Raw genomic sequence first — 19,415 nt, 5'->3', positions numbered from 1 at the left:
CCCGGGAGGTAGAGATAACGGAGGTGGGCGGAGATGGTCCAGGTGAGACCCGTCTGGAGCTCCTCTCCTTGTGGACCAGACCTCCTGTCCCTCGGTGCTGGGATTCCTCCTCAGCCTTGCCACCAGCTGCCCGTATATCACTGTCCCAGTACCTGGGATCAACCCCGATTTGGGGTATCATCTGATAGTAGACTCGTGTGGTGGGGTCACGTCTGCCCCCTGACCTGGGCACTGGGAGGCCGGGGCCTCCGTCCAGGAGCCGTCACTGTAACCACTTGTTTCCTATGGGTCTCAGCCAATCGCAGTTCTCTCCCTGGTCTCCCAGCTCAGATTTGTGCGCTGGCTCTTGGGGTCGGCAGGGGGCTGTCTCTTCAGGTGTGAGATGAATAGTGACTTTGTCATCAGACACGTCCCCTAGCAGCCCACCTGGCTTTTCCTGGCCTCACCTGGACTAACTGTGATTGTTACCCAAGTTTGGACCCTGTGACTCGCTATTGGAGCTGCTTCCCGGGGTCGATTCAGCGTTCCTTTGGTCCCTGATTCACTTACTCACTTGCAGCCCTTTCTGAGCGCTGTGTGTCAGGTTCTGAATTGGTCAGGACATGGGGACAATAAGGCATGTCCCCACCCTGTGCCAGCTTTCATGTCACGTGATGTGATGGTCTGGGGGTGCCACACTGGGCTGATGGGGCATCAGACAACAGGAGCTCAGCCAGCTGCTCACGTTCCCCCACCCCACCCCGTGTGCTCTGGGCTCAGAGCCCATCCTGGCTAGCACATGCTTTGGATCCTGCAGTATATTTAGTAACAGTGAAGTCCCTCGTGGAACCTCTACCTGCCTTTAAAAATTTTTTTTATTTTTTTATTTTTGGCTGCGTTGGGTCTTGGTTGCAGTGCGCGGGCTTCTCATTGCAGTGGCTTCTCTTGTTGCGGAGTACGGGCTCTAGGCGCGCGGGCTCAGTAGTTGTGGCTCACAGGCTCTAGAGCACAGGCTCAGCAGTTCTGGCACGCGGGCTCAGTAGTTGTGGCACACGGGCTTAGTTGCTCCGCGGCATGTGGGATCTTCCTGGACCGGCGATCGAACCCGGGTCTTCTGCGTTGCCAGGTGGATTCTTAACCACTGCGCCACCAGGGAAGTCCCTGCATTTTGGATAAATGGGGCAAAACGCTGGTTGAAGGAGCTGATTATTACTTGTTCCATTTAGTCTTCCTTTCTTAGCTTCTGCTTTTCAAGACCTACAAATAAGGGATTAATTGTAGGTACTTTCTGTGTTCTAAACATTAATCCCAATATAAATTCTTTCTTTCTGACCTCCAAGCCACCCCTCCCCAATGACACCGCCCGGTGACTTGGGAGCTCTGGATCCGGGACCCCCACCCTGCACACACGGATGTCGCTGCCACCGCCACCTCTCAGCAGGAACTTGACCTCTCTTCTCCACAGTCCTGTCTTAGTCTCAGTACCGTGGGATCTGGGTCGAGAGGCGGCGTGGCCTCTGGTGGCCTGTGGTCAGGGGCTGGTCCCTGCCTCTGCCCGAGGGCGTGAGCCACGGATACGTGCCTCTCTGTGCCTCTGCTTCCTGCTTTGTAAAACGGAGACAATAAGGGCCCCTCTCCCTCCGAGGCTGCTGTTCAGGGAGGGCCAGCACTCATTCATTCGTTTGTTCATTCATTTGTTCTTACACTCGGTATGTGCTAAGAGCCTACCATGGGGCCGGCCCCGGGGGGAATCAGTGAACAAGGACAGTGTCCTTCCAGCCCGAGGGGCTCTGAGCCACGCGCTGGAGCGTTGCCTGAGCCTGGCCTCCGTAAACGCCCGCTGTTTTTTGTCTAGTTCTCTGCTCCCACCACCATCCTGCACCAGACTCCAGTGTCACCTTTCTTTGTTTTTCTCTCGAAAAAAATCTCTGGCTATCTCTGTCTCACCTGTTCCCAGAAGGACGCTGATGTGGCTGAGTTCGCTGGTGTCTCCATCGAAAAACGGGACAGCCGCACGTAATACGCATTCCGTCATAAATTTCTAACATCCTCTGGTTAAAATGCTCGCAACCCCCCCTCCCCCATGACACACGCATGCAGGTTCTACCAGAATCCCCTCTGTCTCTTCATCCTTTTCTTTTTTGGGTACGCGGGCCTCTCACCACTGTGGCCTCTCCCGCTGCGGAGCACAGGCTCCGGACGCGCAGGCTCAGCGGCCATGGCTCACGGGCCCAGCCGCTCCGCGGCATGTGGGATCTTCCCGGACCGGGGCACGAACCTGTGTCTCCTGCATCGGCAGGCGGACTCTCAACCACTGCACCACCAGGGAAGGCCTCTTCATCCTTTTTGCGTTCAACTGTTTCAAGACTCTGGATCGGCCTTTTCTTAATGTAATAAATTATCGTCTTTGCAGCTGTGTTTCACGGCAAATGCAGCCGACCCCAGACACTGAATGAGCTTTGTTGGTCACTTATCGCACTTGGAGTAAGTCTACGGGAAACACCTTCTGAATTCAAGCCTCCAGCTCACACTGAGTCCTTTCGAGAGTGGGAGCACTTGTCCAGCTGCTCTAACGACGTGAATTTTATGAGGCAGGTCAGCCTAGGAGCACTCAGTCTGGGCTCTGTCACTCCCTCTAGGAAACAAACACACACGCACGTGCACACACACGCAGGCGTAAACACGCACACTGACCCACGGCCTCATCTGCAGGTGGTGTGTGTCGCCCTTGTCCAGCGTGTTTCCTGGTGTTCTGAGACATTTCCCTTGTCTTTCTCTTTCTGTTGATATTTACCCTCTAGACCACAGCTCTCTACCCAAAGCCCCGAATGAAACCAGGGTGGAGGTCAGCGGTGCTCACGAGCCCCTGAGTCTCTGAGCTGTAGCCGCTCAGCTCCTGTTCGCTCCGCACGGTCACCTGCGTGTCCCTGCTGCCACCTCTTCTAATTTGCAGATGCAGAGCCCAAAGCTCGGAGGATGATCTGCCCGCTCAGGGTCCCCAGCCAGGCGGGGGCAGGGGGCGCTCAGGCCCAGGCCGTCCCAGCTCTGAACCACCATGTGGGAGGGACAGTGCCCTCCCCCGCCAGGTGACCTGTATGCTGGCCTGTGTTTTCACCTCTTTGGAGCCCCAGGCCGGTGAGGGACTTGGCTGCTAAGCCAGCACTTGCCCCGCCTTCATCAAGGCCCCTCCCTCACTGTGGGTAGAAAGGCCAGGAAGGACTCGTACTGGGCTTAGGCATGGCTTCCCGGGTCCATTTCCAATATGACTTAACCCCCAGAGCCTCCTCGCAAAGCCAGGTGTTACCCCTTGTCTCAGACCTTGAGCGCCAAGCTGCTTGAAGCCCGGAGCCTCCCTGCCCTGCCAGCCGCCCAGGGTTAAAACCTGGCACCGGTGGTTCTGTTTTCTGCCAGAGAGCCTTTCCCCAGCCTCTCACGTGCACTCTCTTTAGAATTGGACCTTGTGTGACTTTGAGCCTCCGTTGAGCAGAATGACATGACGCAGTATCTTTGAAAACGCTTTGAGCGTGGCAGGTGCCAGCTATCTCTGCCCCATTGTCTCCATGCCTTATCGTCATCGTCAGGATCTTGCATGAGAAAAGTCATGGTAATAGAAGCATAATTTTAAAATCAACAACCCTAATGTTTTTTTAAAAAACTTTTTTATTATGGACATGCTCAAATATACACAAAGGTAGAGAGGAGAGTATACCAACGCCCCAGGTATGCCTCTCCCAGACAGAGGGCCCCTCCCTGCCTCCCACATTCCTTTTAACTAGTGTCTTCTGCTGTAGTGTCTGTACGAGGCCTCCGGTCCATTACAGACGGGGCTTCTGTCCTGTTTTTAGTTTATTGTATTTTGTTTCCCCTTCACAGTAAAGAGAGTTTTAATTAATCACCAATGTTTAAAAATTGGTAGATTCCTCATAAACTCGTAGGTTCCAGGCTTCTCTTGAAATATCGTTAGTCTGGTCGTGCTGCGCCCTTGTTCCTGGGGCTGAGGGACAGTAGGAGGCGCCGAGCAGCAGCTGTCTTGTAGAAGGGTCCCCGCCAGCTCTCCTCACTGTCAGCTGTCCGGCATCACCTGCCTGGCCCTGCAGGCACTGAAGTCCACGAGCCCCACCTGAAACATGACTCCCTGGGAGCCAGGGTTTTATGAGCTTGCCTCTCTCTGCATTTTTAGAAATCATTCTGTATCCTTGGGTGAATGTACGTAACTTATTTTTTTTGGCTGTGTTGGGTCTTCGTTGCTGCGCACGGGCTTTCTCTAGTTGCGGCGAGCGGGGGCTACTCTTCGTTGCAGTGCGCGGGCTTCTCATTGCAGTGGCTTTTCTTGTTGCAGAGCATGGGCTCTAGGCGCGCTGGCTTTTCCATAGTTGTGGCTCATGGGCTCTAGAGGGCAAGCTCAGTAGTTGTGGCTCACGAGCTTAGTTGCTCTGCGGCACATGGGATCTTCCCGGAACAGCGCTCGAACTCGTGTCCCCTGCATTAGCAGGCAGATTCTTTTTTTTTTTTTTAATGTTGAGGCTTCTTTTAATTTATTTATTTTTATTTTTGGCTGTGTTGGGTCTTCGTTTCTGTGCGAGGGCTTTCTCTAGTTGTGGCAAGCGGGGGCCACTCTTCATCACAGTGCGTGGGCCTCTCACTGTCGCGGCCTCTCTTGTTGCGGAGCGCAGGCTCAGTAGTTGTGGCTCACGGGCCCAGCTGCTCCACGGCACTTGGGATCTTCCCAGACCAGGGCTCAAACCTGTGTCCCCTGCATTAGCAGGCAGATTCTCAACCACTGCGCCACCAGGGAAGCCCTGCAGGTGGATTCTTAACCACTGCGTCACCAGGGAAGTCCCCATAAGTTTTAAGATTTCTGATAGTTATCAGGTAGATCAATATCATTTTGCTACTTTTATAGGTCAAAATGGTTGAATATTGGCCATTTCACGTAGTTTGACCTAATAAAAGATACGGTTTAAGGCTTTAAATATAAGATAAGAAGAATATGGTGTTGCCCTTGGTGGGGCAGGAACGGGGGGTGGGGGGTTAGCAGCAGGTATGCCGTCCTGACCCCGTCAATTAAGGGGGCGTCAATTAAGGGGGCGCGAGCAGAAGAAAACGTCTACGGCCTGAGGTTTTAGACACCTTGGCCTGACAGTGCTCTTTCAGTCAGCCCACTTGTCTAGTTTTGTGTGTTTTCTTATATAACAGCTTTATTGAGATGTAATTCACATGCTGTACAGCTCTCCCATTACAAGTCATTGATTTTTAGTCTATTCAGAGTTACACAACCGTCACCACGATCAATTTTAGAACATTTTCATCACCCCAAAGAGAAGCCTCATAACCACATTAGCAGCCATTCCCCACTTCTCCCAAATCCCCTATCCCTAGGCAACCATTCATCTACTTTCTGTATCTATGGATTTGCCTATTTTGGATATTTCATATGAGTGGAATCCTCCAATATGTGGTCTTTTGTGTCTGGCTTCTTGTTGTTAAGGTTCATCCATGTTGTAGCCTGTGTCAGTACTTTGTTTCTTTTTACTGCTAAATAATATTCCATTGTATGGCTATGCCACATTTTCCTTGTGCATTTATTGGTCGGTGCACAGTTGGGTTGCTTCCATTCTGGGGCTATTATGAGTAATGCTCTCATGGGATCAAAAACTCGTGTGCAAGTCTTTGCGTGAACGCATGTCTTTATTTCTCTCCGGTGCACACCTAGGAGTGGAATTGCTGGGTCACGTAGCAGCTCTGCGTTTAGCCTTTCGAGACCCTCCCAACTGTTTCCAAAGCGGCTGCACCATTTCCGTCCCCAGCAGCCATGTAGAGGGTTCCGATTTCTCCACATTCTCACCGGCGCTTGGCATCTGGCTTTCTGATTGCGGCCACCCTGGTGGAGAGTGTGACAAAGCTTTCCCGGCAGGGTAGGATGCCTGTAGAGGTTAGGAGAACAGTCATCACTTTGTCAGTGGCCTAGAACCTCAGCCACAGTCATCTTCCAAAGCTCTCAAGGAAGCCAGGTTTGCGGCCCTGCGGGTGGGAACGGGGGCATCGTTTCCCATAACCTGTTTCCAGGACGGGCAGTAGGCTCCCCTTCCCCACGTCTAACCTGCCGCCTGCCCTCCTCTGCAGGGGTCACCATGAAGCTCATGGACGAGGTGGCCGGGATCGTGGCCGCGCGTCACTGCAAGACCAACATAGTCACGGCTTCCGTGGACGCCATTAACTTTTACGACAAGATCCGAAAAGGTAAGAGAACTCCGCCGACAAAGAGGGGCGCTGCCTTGGCTGCTTGGGTCCCGTGTACAGTTAGCTTTTGGTTCACCCTGCCTGTCCCGGGCCCTGGCCTCTGCCCATCTGCCAGGATGCAGGAGCCAGAGCCTCGAGTCTGCCTTTGGTGATGCATCTGTGAAGTTACGGTTTGCCGGTTTGACTTTTCGGTCTGGTAAATTCTGTAACTCAGATGCGACTGGGGCCTTTATCCTGCTGAAGAGCCGCATAAACTCGTCCTCTTAAACTGCCCCAGGCACGGAGCCCTGCGAAGACCCTACGCGCACAGTTGCTGCGACCAATGCCACCAGATCCCGAGGCGGCACGTAACCTCTCTGGAGGGGGCGCAGGTCACCCGTGCCGTACGCAGTGGCAGGGGCAGAGGAGAGAAGCCTCCGGCCCTGTCCTCGGCCAGCCTGCCTGCACCCTGCAGGGCGGCGCTGGTGTTGGTGGTTTTCCCGACCCTGAGGTCCAGTCCCAGCCCCGCCCAGAAACAAGACGGTTCCCGTGCTTGTTTCACATTAATGCTCATCTGAAGAGGTACAGTGACTGTCCCCTCCTGGCACGTGGTGATTTCTGTCTGTCGTGTCTTCTGAGATGAGGCTGTGCGGCCCCGGAAAGCAGCCCTTCACCGTGGGGTCGGGGGTGTCCGGGCTGCGAGAGCCTGACTGGTTCTGAAGGAACCTCACCAGGAAGGCAGCCGTTGGAAAAGCTGAGTCAGACCCGTCCCCAGGCCGTGGCGGGGACAGAGGAGAAGGAAGGGAGGCTGACTCCTTGCCACCGGCCTTGAGGGGCACTGCTGAGCGGGGCAGTGCTGGGTCCAGAGCCACAGAGGCCTCCTCCGGGCTCCGAGGCCCTGGCCTGGTCCCAGCCTGGCTGTGCACTCTCTCCTGCAGACACGCCTGTCAGTTGAACGCCTGAGTGCTGGGGACAGAGCGTCCTGGGATCGGAAGGGTGAAGGGGTGCCTCCCCTTCCTGGCCTAACTGAGAGCACGTCAGTCTGACCCATGGTGGATTTGGTGTGCTTTTAGGGGAAGGGTGGTCTGCAGCGCTGCTTTCCTCTGCTTTGCAGAATCCCTTCCCAGCTAGTAGGCGATTGCCTCAGACACAGAGCACAGTGTCATTTTAGGATTTGCCCAGAACAAGTGGATCTTGTCTGTCTTGGCTGGTCCTCCCCGGGCCTTGGTGCTGTGTGTGGTGGTGGTGGTGGTGGTGTGGATGCTTGGGAAAGGAAGACTCCTGTCGTGTCACGATCCCTGGCCTCTCCTTTTCTGGAACTGCTCCCCGGGTAAATGACTGTGATCACAGCTCCACTGTTAAACACGACTTCAAAACCCACTGCGCAAAATGCGCTTACGTTCCACAGAGCTCACTTGTTCAGTGTCTTCCGGGTGCCCTTTGAGCACCGCCAGCTAAGAAACAAAGCGGGCCTCCCTCGAGAGCCCGCCAGACTTCTCAAGGTCAGCCCTGTTGGTGAAGGTGCTTTGCAGTTGAGGGAAGCTCCCAAAGAATGAAAGTCGACCTTCCTTCGTTAGAAAAAAGGAGCCCATGAAAGAGCCCTCACCTCCGACACTTCACCCTCAGTCCCTCGTGTGACCAGAATTACCTTTCAAAGAGGTAAAGGAGGGGCTGTGTTGGTTCGTTTTGAGCGGAGACAGTGAACCCCGGCTGGCGGAGAGCGCTTTTTCTAGGGGTACGTTGAAGGGCCTGGGGGACGTCAGGGCTACGTGGGTGCAGAGAGGACTTTGTTTCTAAAATGTGACTCGTTTTCCAAAGCACAGAAAGGGACCTCCATTTTCACTAGTTGTACTTTCTGGCGGAACATTCCACCGTGGATGGAGTGAGAGTGCGGGGCGGGCTGTGGGCTCACCGGCTACCGTCTATGGCACCAAACCCTCCGCAGGCCCCCCATGCGCCTCGTGCCGTCACAGCCTTGGCCTTGGGCCTGTGCGGCCTGGGGCCCCAGAGCTGGGCCTCCTGGCCTGGGGAGCCCCCCAGGGAGCAGAGAGATTGCTTCTGTTTTCTCAGGTCACATCTTGTTTTGTGTATAGAGGAATTTGGGCCAAACTGAAATAACAGTTATGGAGTCCCCTGGGGCCGGTGGACAGTGTCACACCTTATTTGTTGTTTTCCAAGGAGTGTCCCCACTCCTCCGCTCCTTGCCCTGTGCTGTGGCTCCAGCGAGGAGCCCGGCCGGGCACTGCCAGGCTGAGGTCTCTGTTCTGGCCGCCTCACACACCATGTCACATGCCATGTTCGATGCCAAGGGCCAGAGGCCCCTGTTCCCCCCCCCCCTCACGCTGTCCTCTCCTTTCTGGGGAAGCACAGGGCGAGGCCGGCTGCGCCTGGGGTGACCCCGTGGGCTCTGGATGCTTGGCACTGGGCATTGGAAGCGTGTCAGACACCTGGTGAAGGGGTGGGGATGACATTCCCGGTGGCTCTGCTTTGATCTTCTGATGCCAATCTGCTGAGACGGCTGTGAGCCCGCAGGGCTCTCCGGGGCACCGAGCTGGGCTGGTCCCTGGCCTCGTGGTTCTGCTCCAGCGGGAGGGGGCTGAGAGGTGAAGCCGCCTGGCTGCGCCCACTCCTGCTGGTGAGGACGCGGGGCAGTGAGAGTGTGTGTGGGTGTCCCCGGGCGGCACAGCCGTGACCACCACCTGGGGGCTCGAAGCACAGCAGTGTGTTCCCTGCCGGTTCTGAAGGCCAGGCGTCCGCGCCCTCCGGAGGCTCCGGGGAGGAGACCTCCTGCGTCCCTGGGCTGTGGCCCATCCTCCGTCTCCCTCCCGGGGCCGCAACCCGCCTCTCTTCTCTTCCTCTGTGACTTATGAGGATGCTTACGGAGGACCTCGGGCCCACCTGGGTGATCCAGGAGGCTCCCGTGTCAGGCCCTTAATGACACCTGCAGAGACGCTTATTCTGAATAAGGTCACATTCTCGGGTGCTGAATGGACTGATTTTGGGGGGGCCACCGTCAACTCACTACAGACGCTTTCTTTTCTTACAGTTTACTTCTTGTAGACACAAGCTCACTTTCTCTTCTGCACAACTGTAGGTGGGTAAAGTCTCTTCTGTGCCCCGAACCGCCCTTTCCCCGTCCCGTTGCCCACATGGATGTGGGTCCTGCGCTGGTGAGCGCCAGCCCAGAGCAGGAGCAGCTCTGAGGGGTCCAGAGGGAGGTGCCCCACTTCTGAGACAGGCAGTTGCACAGGGGGGCAGCCGTGGGACCTGACTCCAGAGAACAGCCCCCCTAGGGCAGAATTGAGAGGCCGTGTGCTCCCGGCATGGGGACACTGAAGAGGGACCAGTGGCTTTCCTCCAGGTGGCAGAAGAAGGAGCCGAGAAGCAAATGTGTAGTGATGACAGGAAAGCACAGTGGTGTGGACCAAAAGGGGTCACACTTCTTCTTCTGGGGGCATAGAATTAACTTGTCCCTAGGTCGAGGGTAAAACTTAGCACAAGGACTATTTTTTACGTCATGTTATTTTCATGGAAAAGGTGCCAGCAGGTGGTCCTGGGCACACGCAGGTGACTGAGCAGGTGGGCCCCCTGGGATGTGGCCATCGTGTAGCTGCTGTCCATGCCAGCGCCCGGCCTCATCGGGCAGTGCCCACCCGTCCTGTTGGGGAAATCCTTAAAGGTCACCCTGGTCACATCCCACCTCTCAGACACACACCTGGGGGTCCCCTCCTTTCCCCCACCCCACCACTCATGAGCAGCCTCCTCCTGGTCCTCCTGGGAGGGGTGCCCCCCACCCCCAAGGCTACTGTGACACAGTGGGGGAAAGCCCAGGAGTTGCTGTGCGTTGCCAGCCGCACATGCCGTCCGTATGAGTTTCCCATCATCACTGTTGTTTGAATTTTCACAAACCAGTGATTTAAAAACAACAAGCATTGTTTTATAGTTCCCAGGGTCAGGTGTCTCAAAGAGGTCCACAGCCTTCTGGAGGCTCTAGGGGAGGGTCTGTTTCCTTGCTCTTCCAGCTTTTAGCAGTGCCTGCATTCGTTGACTTGGGGCCCCGTCCTCCAGCCTCTGCTTCCGTCACCCCATCTCCTTCCCCTTGCTCTGACCTCCTGCCTCCTTCTTATAAGGACGCTTGAGGTGACAGGGGGCCTGCCCGGATAATCCGGGATCCTCTCCCCATCTCCAGGTCCTTAACTTAATCCCATGTGCAAAGTCCCTTTTGCCACGTGAAGTAAGGTATTCACAGGTCCCCTGGGTTAGGGCGTGGGCATCTTCGGGGGCCATTATTCTGATGACCATAGGTGGTGTCTTAGCAGATGTGGTATGACTTTATGACTTACCCATTTCAGCATATTTCATTAGGAAGACAGCTGGAATGGAGAGGAAGCCAGGCCCTTGGGTTGACCAGCTTCTTCAGGTCTAAGGCAGGAAATGCTTTGCTCTGTCTCCGTTCAGCCTCTGGTGAAACTACTCCCTCAGAAGGACAGTCCTTTGTATGCTTTCAGCCAAACGCCAGCCTGGCTGTGGCCTCACTTGTCACTCGGGTGGGGTATCTGTCAGGAAGCCATGCCTGCAGCTTAGCAGCCTGAAAACATAGCCCCATAAGGTTGGAAGATGACTTTGAATTTCAGCCACGAAGGGTGTGCGCTGAGAGGGGGGCCTACCGCACCCGCACTTACGACAGTGGGGGCAGCCCACAGGGGCGGGGACTGTGTCCTCTCACAGGGTGGCAGGTTTGCTCTTACCAATCAGATTCCTCTAGGACGCCGTCACTGCCGGCCTGGACCACGGCAGGCCCACCTCTCTTACACCCTTGCCCACCGCCCCCAGACCAGCCCATATCCACGGTCTTTAATGCTGGTGACCTGTCGTTCTGATCACGGCCTTGTTGGCTGCCCATGACACACCAGGTTCAGCCCAGCCCCTCTGCCGGCACTGGAAGTCCGCCAGGACTCGCCCCTCTTTCCGCCAGGGGCCAGCGGGTTCGGGGTCCTTGGCAGCTGTGCACAGAATCACACTCAAGCCGGGCAGTTGAGGTGAAGGAGGAGCGCTTTGTCCACGAGCCAGGATTGTGTGGGATCCCAGCATCACAGGCCCTGTGACCCATCAGAAGATGGGTAACGGTGTGAGGCCGCCTGCCTCACTGGTCCGCGGCCAGCAGTGTTCTGAGCACCCTGTGCTGGTGGGGGCGGGAAGGGGGGCCCCAGGTGCCCGCCTTATAATGGGGCTGCCAGCATCACTCAGGGCAAGCTGATGAAGCCCAAAGACCTGAACTTACTTCCACTTGCTCCATTTCTGAACTGTTTTTTAACTGAGATGCTAAAATGCTAAGAAAAGTTAAAAGGGGAAAATAGTTGCCTTTGATATAGTGGTTTTGGAGGCCTTGGGTAGGAAAACCTAAAGCTGACCTAATCCTCTTACGGGAGAGCTAATCTCCCCAGACTATCAGGGTGGGAAGGGAGGAGTCTCTAGAAGATGCTTTGGGTGTGTCATGTCAGAAATGCTGAAGTTAGGTCCCCACGGTGAGCTACAGCCACCCCCCACCTCTGCAGGAGACCCTCCAACACGAGCAGAAAGATAGACAAGATGAAAAGACAGAGGGCTATATACCAGATGCAGGAATAAGATAAAACCCCAGAAAAACAACTAAATGAAGTGGAGATAGGCAACCTTCCAGAAAAAGAATTCAGAATAATGATAGTGAAGATGATCCAGGACCTCAGAAAAAGAATGGAGGCAACGATCGAGAAGATGCAAGAAATGTTTAACAAAGACCTAGAAGAATTAAAGAACAAACAGAGATGAGCAATAAAATAACTGAAATGAAAACTACACTAGAAGGAATCAATAGCAGAATAACTGAGGTGGAAGAATGGATAAGTGACCTGAAAGACAGAATGGTGGAATTCACTGCTGCGGAACAGAATAAAGAAAAAAGAATGAAAAGAAATGAAGACAGTCTAAGAGACCTCTGGGACAACATTAAATGCAACAACATTCGCATTATAGGGGTCTCAGAAGGAGAAGAGAGAGGGAAAGGACCAGAGAAAATATTTGAAGGGATTATAGTTGAAAACTTCCCTAACATAAGAAAGGAAATAGCCACCCAAGTCCAGGGAACACAGCAAGTCCCATACAGGATAAACCCAAGGAGAAACACGCCCAGACACATAGTAATCAAATTGGCAAAAATTAAAGACAAAGAAAAATTACTGAAAGCAGCAAGGGAAAAATGACAAATAACATACAAGGGAACTCCCATAAGGTTAACAGCTGACTTCTCAGCAGAAACTCTACAAGCCATAAGGGAGTGGCATGATATACTTAAAGTGATGAAAGGGAAGAACCTAAAACCAAGATTACTCTACCCAGCAAGGATCTCATTCAGATTTGATGGAGAAATCAAAAGCTTTACAGACAAGCAAAAGCTAAGAGAATTCAGCACCACCAAACCAGCTCTACAACAAATGCTAAAGGAACTTCTCTAAGTGGGAACCACAAGAGAAGAAAAGGACCTACAAAAACAAACCTAGAACAATTAAGAAAATGGTCATAGGAACATACATATCGATAGTTACCTTAAACATGAATGGATTAAATGCTCCAACCAAAAGACACAGGCTTGCTGAATGGATACAAAAACAAGACCCATATATATGCTGTCTACAAGAGACCCACTTCAGACCTAGGGACACATACAGACTGAAAGTGAGGGGATGGAAAAAGATATTCCATGCAAATGGAAATCAAAAGAAAGCTGGAGTAGCTATACTCATAGCAGGTAAAATAGACTTTAAAATAAAGAATGTGACAAGAGACAAGGAAGAACACTACATAACGATCAAGGGATCAATCCAAGAAGAAGATATAACAATTATAAATATATATGCACCCAACATAGGAGCACCTCAATACATAAGGCAACTGCTAACAGCTATAAAGGAGGAAATCGACAGTAAAACAATAATAGTGGGGGACTTTAACACCTCACTTACACCAATGGGCAGATCATCCAAAATGAAAATAAATAAGGAAACACAAGCTTTAAATGGCACAACAGACCAGATAGATTTAATTGATATTTATAGGACATTCCATCCAAATACAGCAGATTACACTTTCTTCTCAAGTGCGCACGGAACATTCTCCAGGATAGATCACATCATGGGTCACAAATCAAGCCTCAGTAAATTTAAGAAAATTGAAATCATATCAAGCATCTTTTCTGACCACAACACTATGAGATTAGAAATGAATTACAGGGGAAAAAACGTAAGAATCACAAACACACGGAGGCTAAACAATACGTTACTGAATAACCAAGAGACCACTGAAGAAATCAAAGAGGAAATCAAAAAATACCTAGAGACAAATGACAATGAAAACACGACGATCCAAAACCTATGGGATGCAGCAAAAGCAGTTCTAACAGGGAAGTTTATAGCTATACAAGCCTACCTCAAGAAACAAGAAAAATCTCAAGTAAACAATCTAGCCTTATACTCAAAGGAACTAGAGAAAGAAAAACAAACAAAACCCAAAGTTAGCAGAAGGAAAGAAATAAAGATCAGAGCAGAAATAAATGAAATAGAAACAAAGAAAACAATAGCAAAGATCAATAAAACTAAAAGCTGTTCTTTGAGAAGATAAACAAAATTCATAAACCATTAGACTCATCAAGAAAAAGAGGGAGAGGACTCAAATCAATAATTTTAGAAATGAAAAAGGAGAAGTTACAACAGACACTGCAGAAATACAAAGCATCCTAAGAGACTACTACAAGCAACTCTATGCAAATAAAATGGACAACCTGGAAGAAATGGACAAATTCTTAGAAAGGTATAACCTTCCAAGACTGAACCAGGAAGAAACAGAAAATATAAACAGACCAATCACAAGTAATGAAATTGAAACTGTGATTAAAAATCTTCCAACAGGGGCTTCCCTGGTGGCACAGTGGTTGGGAGTCCGCCTGCCAATGTGGGGGACACGGGTTCGTGCCCCGGTCCGGGAGGATCCCACGTGCCGCGGAGCGGCTGGGCCTGTGGGCCGTGGCCACTGAGCCTGTGCTCCGTGGCGGGAGAGGCCACAACAGTGAGAGGCCCGCGTACCGCAAAAAAAAAAAAAAAAAATCTTCCAACAAACAAAAGTCCAGGACCGGATGGCTTCACAGGTGAATTCTATCAAACGTTTAGAGAAGAGCTAACACCCATCCTTCTCGAACTCTTGCAAAAAATTGCAGAGGAAGGAACACTCCCAAACTCATTCTATGAGGCCACCATCACCCTGATACCAAAACCAGACAAAGATACTACAAAAAAAGAAAATTACAGACCAATATCACTGATGAATATAGATGCAAAAATCCTCAACAAAATACTAGCAAACAGAATCCAACAACACATTAAAAGGATCATACACCACAATCAAGTGGGATTTATCCCAGGGATGCAAGGATTCTTCAATATACGCAAATCAATCAATGTGATACACCATATTAACAAACTGAAGAATAAAAACCATATGATCGTTTCAATAGATGCAGAAAAAGCTTTTGACAAAATTCAACACCCATTTATGATAAAAACTCTCCAGAAAGTGGGCATAGAGGGAACCTACCTCAACATAATAAAGGCCATATATGACAAACCCACAGCAAACATCATTCTTTTTTTTTTTTTTTTGTGGTACGCGGGCCTCTCACTGTTGTGGCCTCCCCCGTTGCGGAGCACAGGCTCCGGACGCGCAGGCTCAGCGGCCATGGCTCACGGGCCCAGCCGCTCCGCAGCATGTGGGATCTTCCCAGACCAGGGCACGAACCCACGTCCCCTGCATCGGCAGGCAGACTCTCAACCACTGCGCCACCAGGGAAGCCTGCAAACGTCATTCTTAATGGTGAAAAACTGAAAGCACTTCCTCTAAGATCAGGAACGAGACAAGGATGTTCACTCTCACCACTATTATTCAGCATAGTTTTGGAAGTCCTAGCCATGACAGTCAGAGAAGAAAAAGAAATAAAAGGAATACAAATTGGAAAAGAAGAAGTAAAACTGTCACTGTTTGTGGATGACATGATACTATACATAGAGAATCCTAAAAATACCACCAGAAAACTACTAGAGCTAATCAATGCATTTGGTAAAGTAGCAGGATACAAAATTAATGCACAGAAATCACTTGCATTCCTATACACTAATGATGAAAAATCTGAAAGAGAAATTATGGTAAACAAACATTTACCGTTGCAACAAAAAGAATAAAATACCTAGGAATAAACCTACCTAGGGAGACAAAAGACCTGTATGCAGAAAACTATAAGACACTGATGAAAGAAATTAAAGATGATGCCAACAGATGGAGAGATATACCATGTTCTTGGATTGGAAGAATCAACATGGTGAAAATGACTATACTCTCCAAAGCAATCTACAGATTCAGTGCAATCCATATCAAATTACCAATGGCATTTTTTACGGAACTAGAACAAATCATCTTAAAATTTGTATAGAGACGCAAAAGACCCCAAATAGCCAAAGCAGTCTTGAGGGAAAAAAACAGAGCTGGAGGAATCAGACTCCCTGACTTCAGACTATACTACAAAGCTACAGTAATCAAGACAATATGGTACTGGCACAAAAACAGAAATACAGATCAATGGAACAAGATAGAAAGTCCAGAGATAAACCCACACACCTATGGTCAACTACTCTGACAAAGGAGGCAAAGATATACAATGGAGAAAAGACAGTCTCTTCAATAAGTGGTGCTGGGAAAACTGGACAGCTACATGTAAAAGAATGAAATTAGAACACTCCCTAACACCATACACAAAAATAAACTCAAAATGGATTCGAGACCTAAATGTAAGACCGGACACTATAAAACTCTTAGAGGAAAACATAGGAAGAACACTCTTTGACATAAATCACAGCAAGATCTTTTTCGATCCACCTCCTAGAGTAATGGGAATAAAAACAAAAATAAACAAATGGGACCTAATGAAACTTCAAAGCTTTTGCACAGCAAAGGAAACCATAAACAAGACAAAAAGACAACCCTCAGAATGGGAGAAAATACTTGCAAATGAATCAACAGACAAAGGATTAATCTCCAAAATATATAAACAGCTCATGCAGCTCAATATTAAAGAAACAAACAACCCAATCCAAAAATGGGCAGAAGACCTAAATAGACATTTCTCTGAAGAAGACATACAGATGGCCAAGAAGCACATGAAAAGCTGCTGCATCACTAATTATTAGAGAAATGCAAATCAAAACTACAATGAGGTATCACCTCACACCAGTCAGAATGGCCATCATCAAAAAATCTACAAACAATAAATGCTGGAGAGGGTGTGGAGAAAAGGGAACCCTCTTGCACTGTTGGTGGGAATGTAAATTGATACAGCCACTATGGAGAACAGTATGGAGGTTCCTTAAAAAACTAAAAATAGAATTACCATATGATCCAGCAATCCCACTACTGGGCATATACCCAGAGAAAAGACACATGCACCCCAATGTTCATTGCAGCACTATTTACAATAGTCTTGGAAGCAACCGAAATGCCCATTGACAGACGAATGGATAAAGAATATGTGGTACATATATATAATGGAATATTACTCAGCCATAAAAAGGAACGAAATTGAGTCATTTGTTGAGACGTGGATGGATCTAGAGACTGTCATACAGAGTGAAGTAAGAAAGAGAAAAACAAATATCGTATATTAACGCATGTATGTGGAACCTAGAAAAATGGTACAGATGAACTGGTTTGCAGGGCAGAAGTTGAGACACAGATGTAGAGAACAAACGTATGGACACCAAGGGGGGAAAACCACGGTGGGGAGGGGATGGTGGTGTTCTGATTTGGGCGATTGGGATTGACATGTATACACTGATATGTATAAAATTGATGACTAATAAGAACCTTCAGGGGCTTCCCTGGTGGCGCAGTTGTTAGGAATCCGCCTGCCAATGCAGGGGACAAGGGTTCAAGCCCTGGTCTGGGAAGTTCCCACATGCCGCGGAGCAACGAAGCCTGTGCGCCACAACTACTGAGCCTGCACTCTAGAGCCCGCGAGCCACAGCTACGGATGCCCACGTGCCTAGAGCCCATGCTCTGCAACAAGAGAAGCCACCGCAATGAGAAGAGAAGCCACCGCAATGAGAAGCCCACTCACCGCAATGAAGAGTACCCCCCGCTCGCCACAACTAGAAAAAGCACGCATGCAGCAAGGAAGACCTAACGCAGCCAAAAATAAACAAATAAAATTAATTAATTTATTTTTAAAAAATTTTTAAAAAAAGAACCTGCAGTATAAAAAAACAAACAAACAAAAAACAACTAATACTAAACTTTCTTTGGGTTATTTGTATGGAAATATGTTAATATAAATGTTTCAGACATTACATGAAGTTTCTAAAAATCTTATATGTTCTGATATAATGTTTTAAGTCATAATTCTAGTTATTACTTTAAAATTTATATCTCAGAAATAACTAGAACAAAATTTTTTTAATAAATAAATAAATAAAAATTAAAAAAGAAATACCGAAGTTACTTTGCTGATTCCATGTTTTTCTTAAGGACATTCACTGCCCCAGCTCTCCGGAGCTGAAACGCTGAGCTGTTCTTAAAGTTTGCAACACTTGACAACGTGGCCTTGGGAAGAACAGTGTTTTATTATTCTGTTTTCTTTTCCAAATCCCTGTCCTCTTTCTGAAATCTGCCCTGGAAGAGGCCCCGGGTGCTGGGGGAGCCGGTGGGGCACCTGCCAGCCCTCCGGGGTTGTGCCCCTCCAGGCAGCTCGACCGTGATTTAGAAACAGAGACGAGCTCACAGCTCTGCTCACTGCAGGCGCTCCGTCTATTTAAGTTTAACTCTGGCAAACGTTGCTCACTTTCCAGTGCCAGACACTGTGCTCATAAAGTGCTTTTTATGATCACCCCTCACTTGGGGGTGTGAGACAAGAGCTCTTGTTATCCCCGTTTTTCCGATCTGGAAACTGCCGATGACGGGGTTTAGGAAACTGCCCCCGGCCGCAGGGCTGGTCCATGGTGGAGCCTGGCAGGGAGGCCGGACAGTCGGCTCCAGGGCCAGAGCTCTCAGCCCCAAGCCCTGGTGCCTTCCCACCACCGGCCGGGCTTGAACCACATGGCGTCCGCTGCGAGGGCCCGGGGGCGTCAGCCTCGGTGGGCGATGCTGATCAGCGCAGTGCCATCCATCTTAGACGCCCGCACTGGACCGCCAGAGCCGCCACCGTGCCCCCTCCCCAACCCCGCAGTTGTGTGTGAAACTCCTGCCTTCGTCAAGCAGCTTGAAACAGGGCTGAGGGTTCTCGCAGTCAGGGGCATCCAGTCCAAGGAAGGCCCGGCTCTGCTCGCGTCCCCCCCTCATCGGTCTCAGCCCAGGGGCCCCCTTTCCTGCTGCATTCGGACAGCCAGAGGCAGACAGTTCAGTCTCTGCTCCCAGCAGCTCTGTCCTCTGGTTATGTCAGATTTGCCTGCAGGATCCTCTCAATGCCAATGCCACCTCCCACAGCGGTCAGTAGCCACACGTGGCTGTTTCCATTATAATTCAAAGTAAATAAAATGAAAAGGGCTGTTCCTTGGTCAGCAGAGCTGCGTTCCTTCTGGAGGCTCTAGGAGAGAATCGTGTTTTGCCTTTTCCAGCTTCTAGAGGCAACGTGCATTCGCTGGCTTATGGCCCGTCCTCCATCCTCAAAGCAGGCAGCCTCTCCCTGACCCTGCGTCTGTTGCCACGGCTCCTGGCTCTCCCATCCTCTTTTGAGGACCACTGTGAGGACCTGCGGCCCACCTGGCGATCCAGGCTAAGCTCCCACCTCAGAATCCTTAACCGCATCACACCGGTGAGGTCCCTCTGCGTGTGAGGTAACAGTTTCACAGGTCCTGGGATTAGGATATGGACGTCTTTGGGGACCCTCCTTCCACCTGCCACAGTAAATTCCAGCTGACACAGAGAGGCAGGTCGGGCTCCAGCCCACTTCTGCGCTCTGCCTTTTCCCTGCCCTGTGTCTTACCCTGGGAGCCCTGTGGACAGGACGCTGGCAGAAAACTCGGAAGAACAAGGGGCCCCTCAGCTCTTGGGGTTTCAAGGCAGCATGAACAGAAGTGCCCCTCCCTCTGTCCCAAGCCTCCCAGCCGAGGACATGGCACCTCTGAGGTTCGGGGATTAGGGGTGAGCGT

At 50.6% G+C, this 19,415-nt stretch overlaps 1 protein-coding gene across 1 annotated transcript in view; it reads left to right on the top strand.

The window, feature by feature from the left end:
* Positions 1 to 19,415, top strand: part of ACOT7 (acyl-CoA thioesterase 7) — a 92,634-nt gene that overhangs the window by 51,334 nt on the left and 21,885 nt on the right. Inside the window, exon 7 of the mRNA XM_060079530.1 lies at positions 6,103 to 6,219. Coding sequence (XP_059935513.1) covers positions 6,103 to 6,219 — 117 coding nt within the window. The remainder of the gene's footprint in view (positions 1 to 6,102; positions 6,220 to 19,415) is intronic.

The sequence above is a fragment of the Mesoplodon densirostris genome, chromosome 2 (assembly GCF_025265405.1).
Source record: "Mesoplodon densirostris isolate mMesDen1 chromosome 2, mMesDen1 primary haplotype, whole genome shotgun sequence".
NCBI lineage: Eukaryota > Metazoa > Chordata > Mammalia > Artiodactyla > Ziphiidae > Mesoplodon > Mesoplodon densirostris.
Note: the sequence above shows the minus strand (reverse complement) of the source record. Positions and strands in the feature narration are given on the sequence as shown.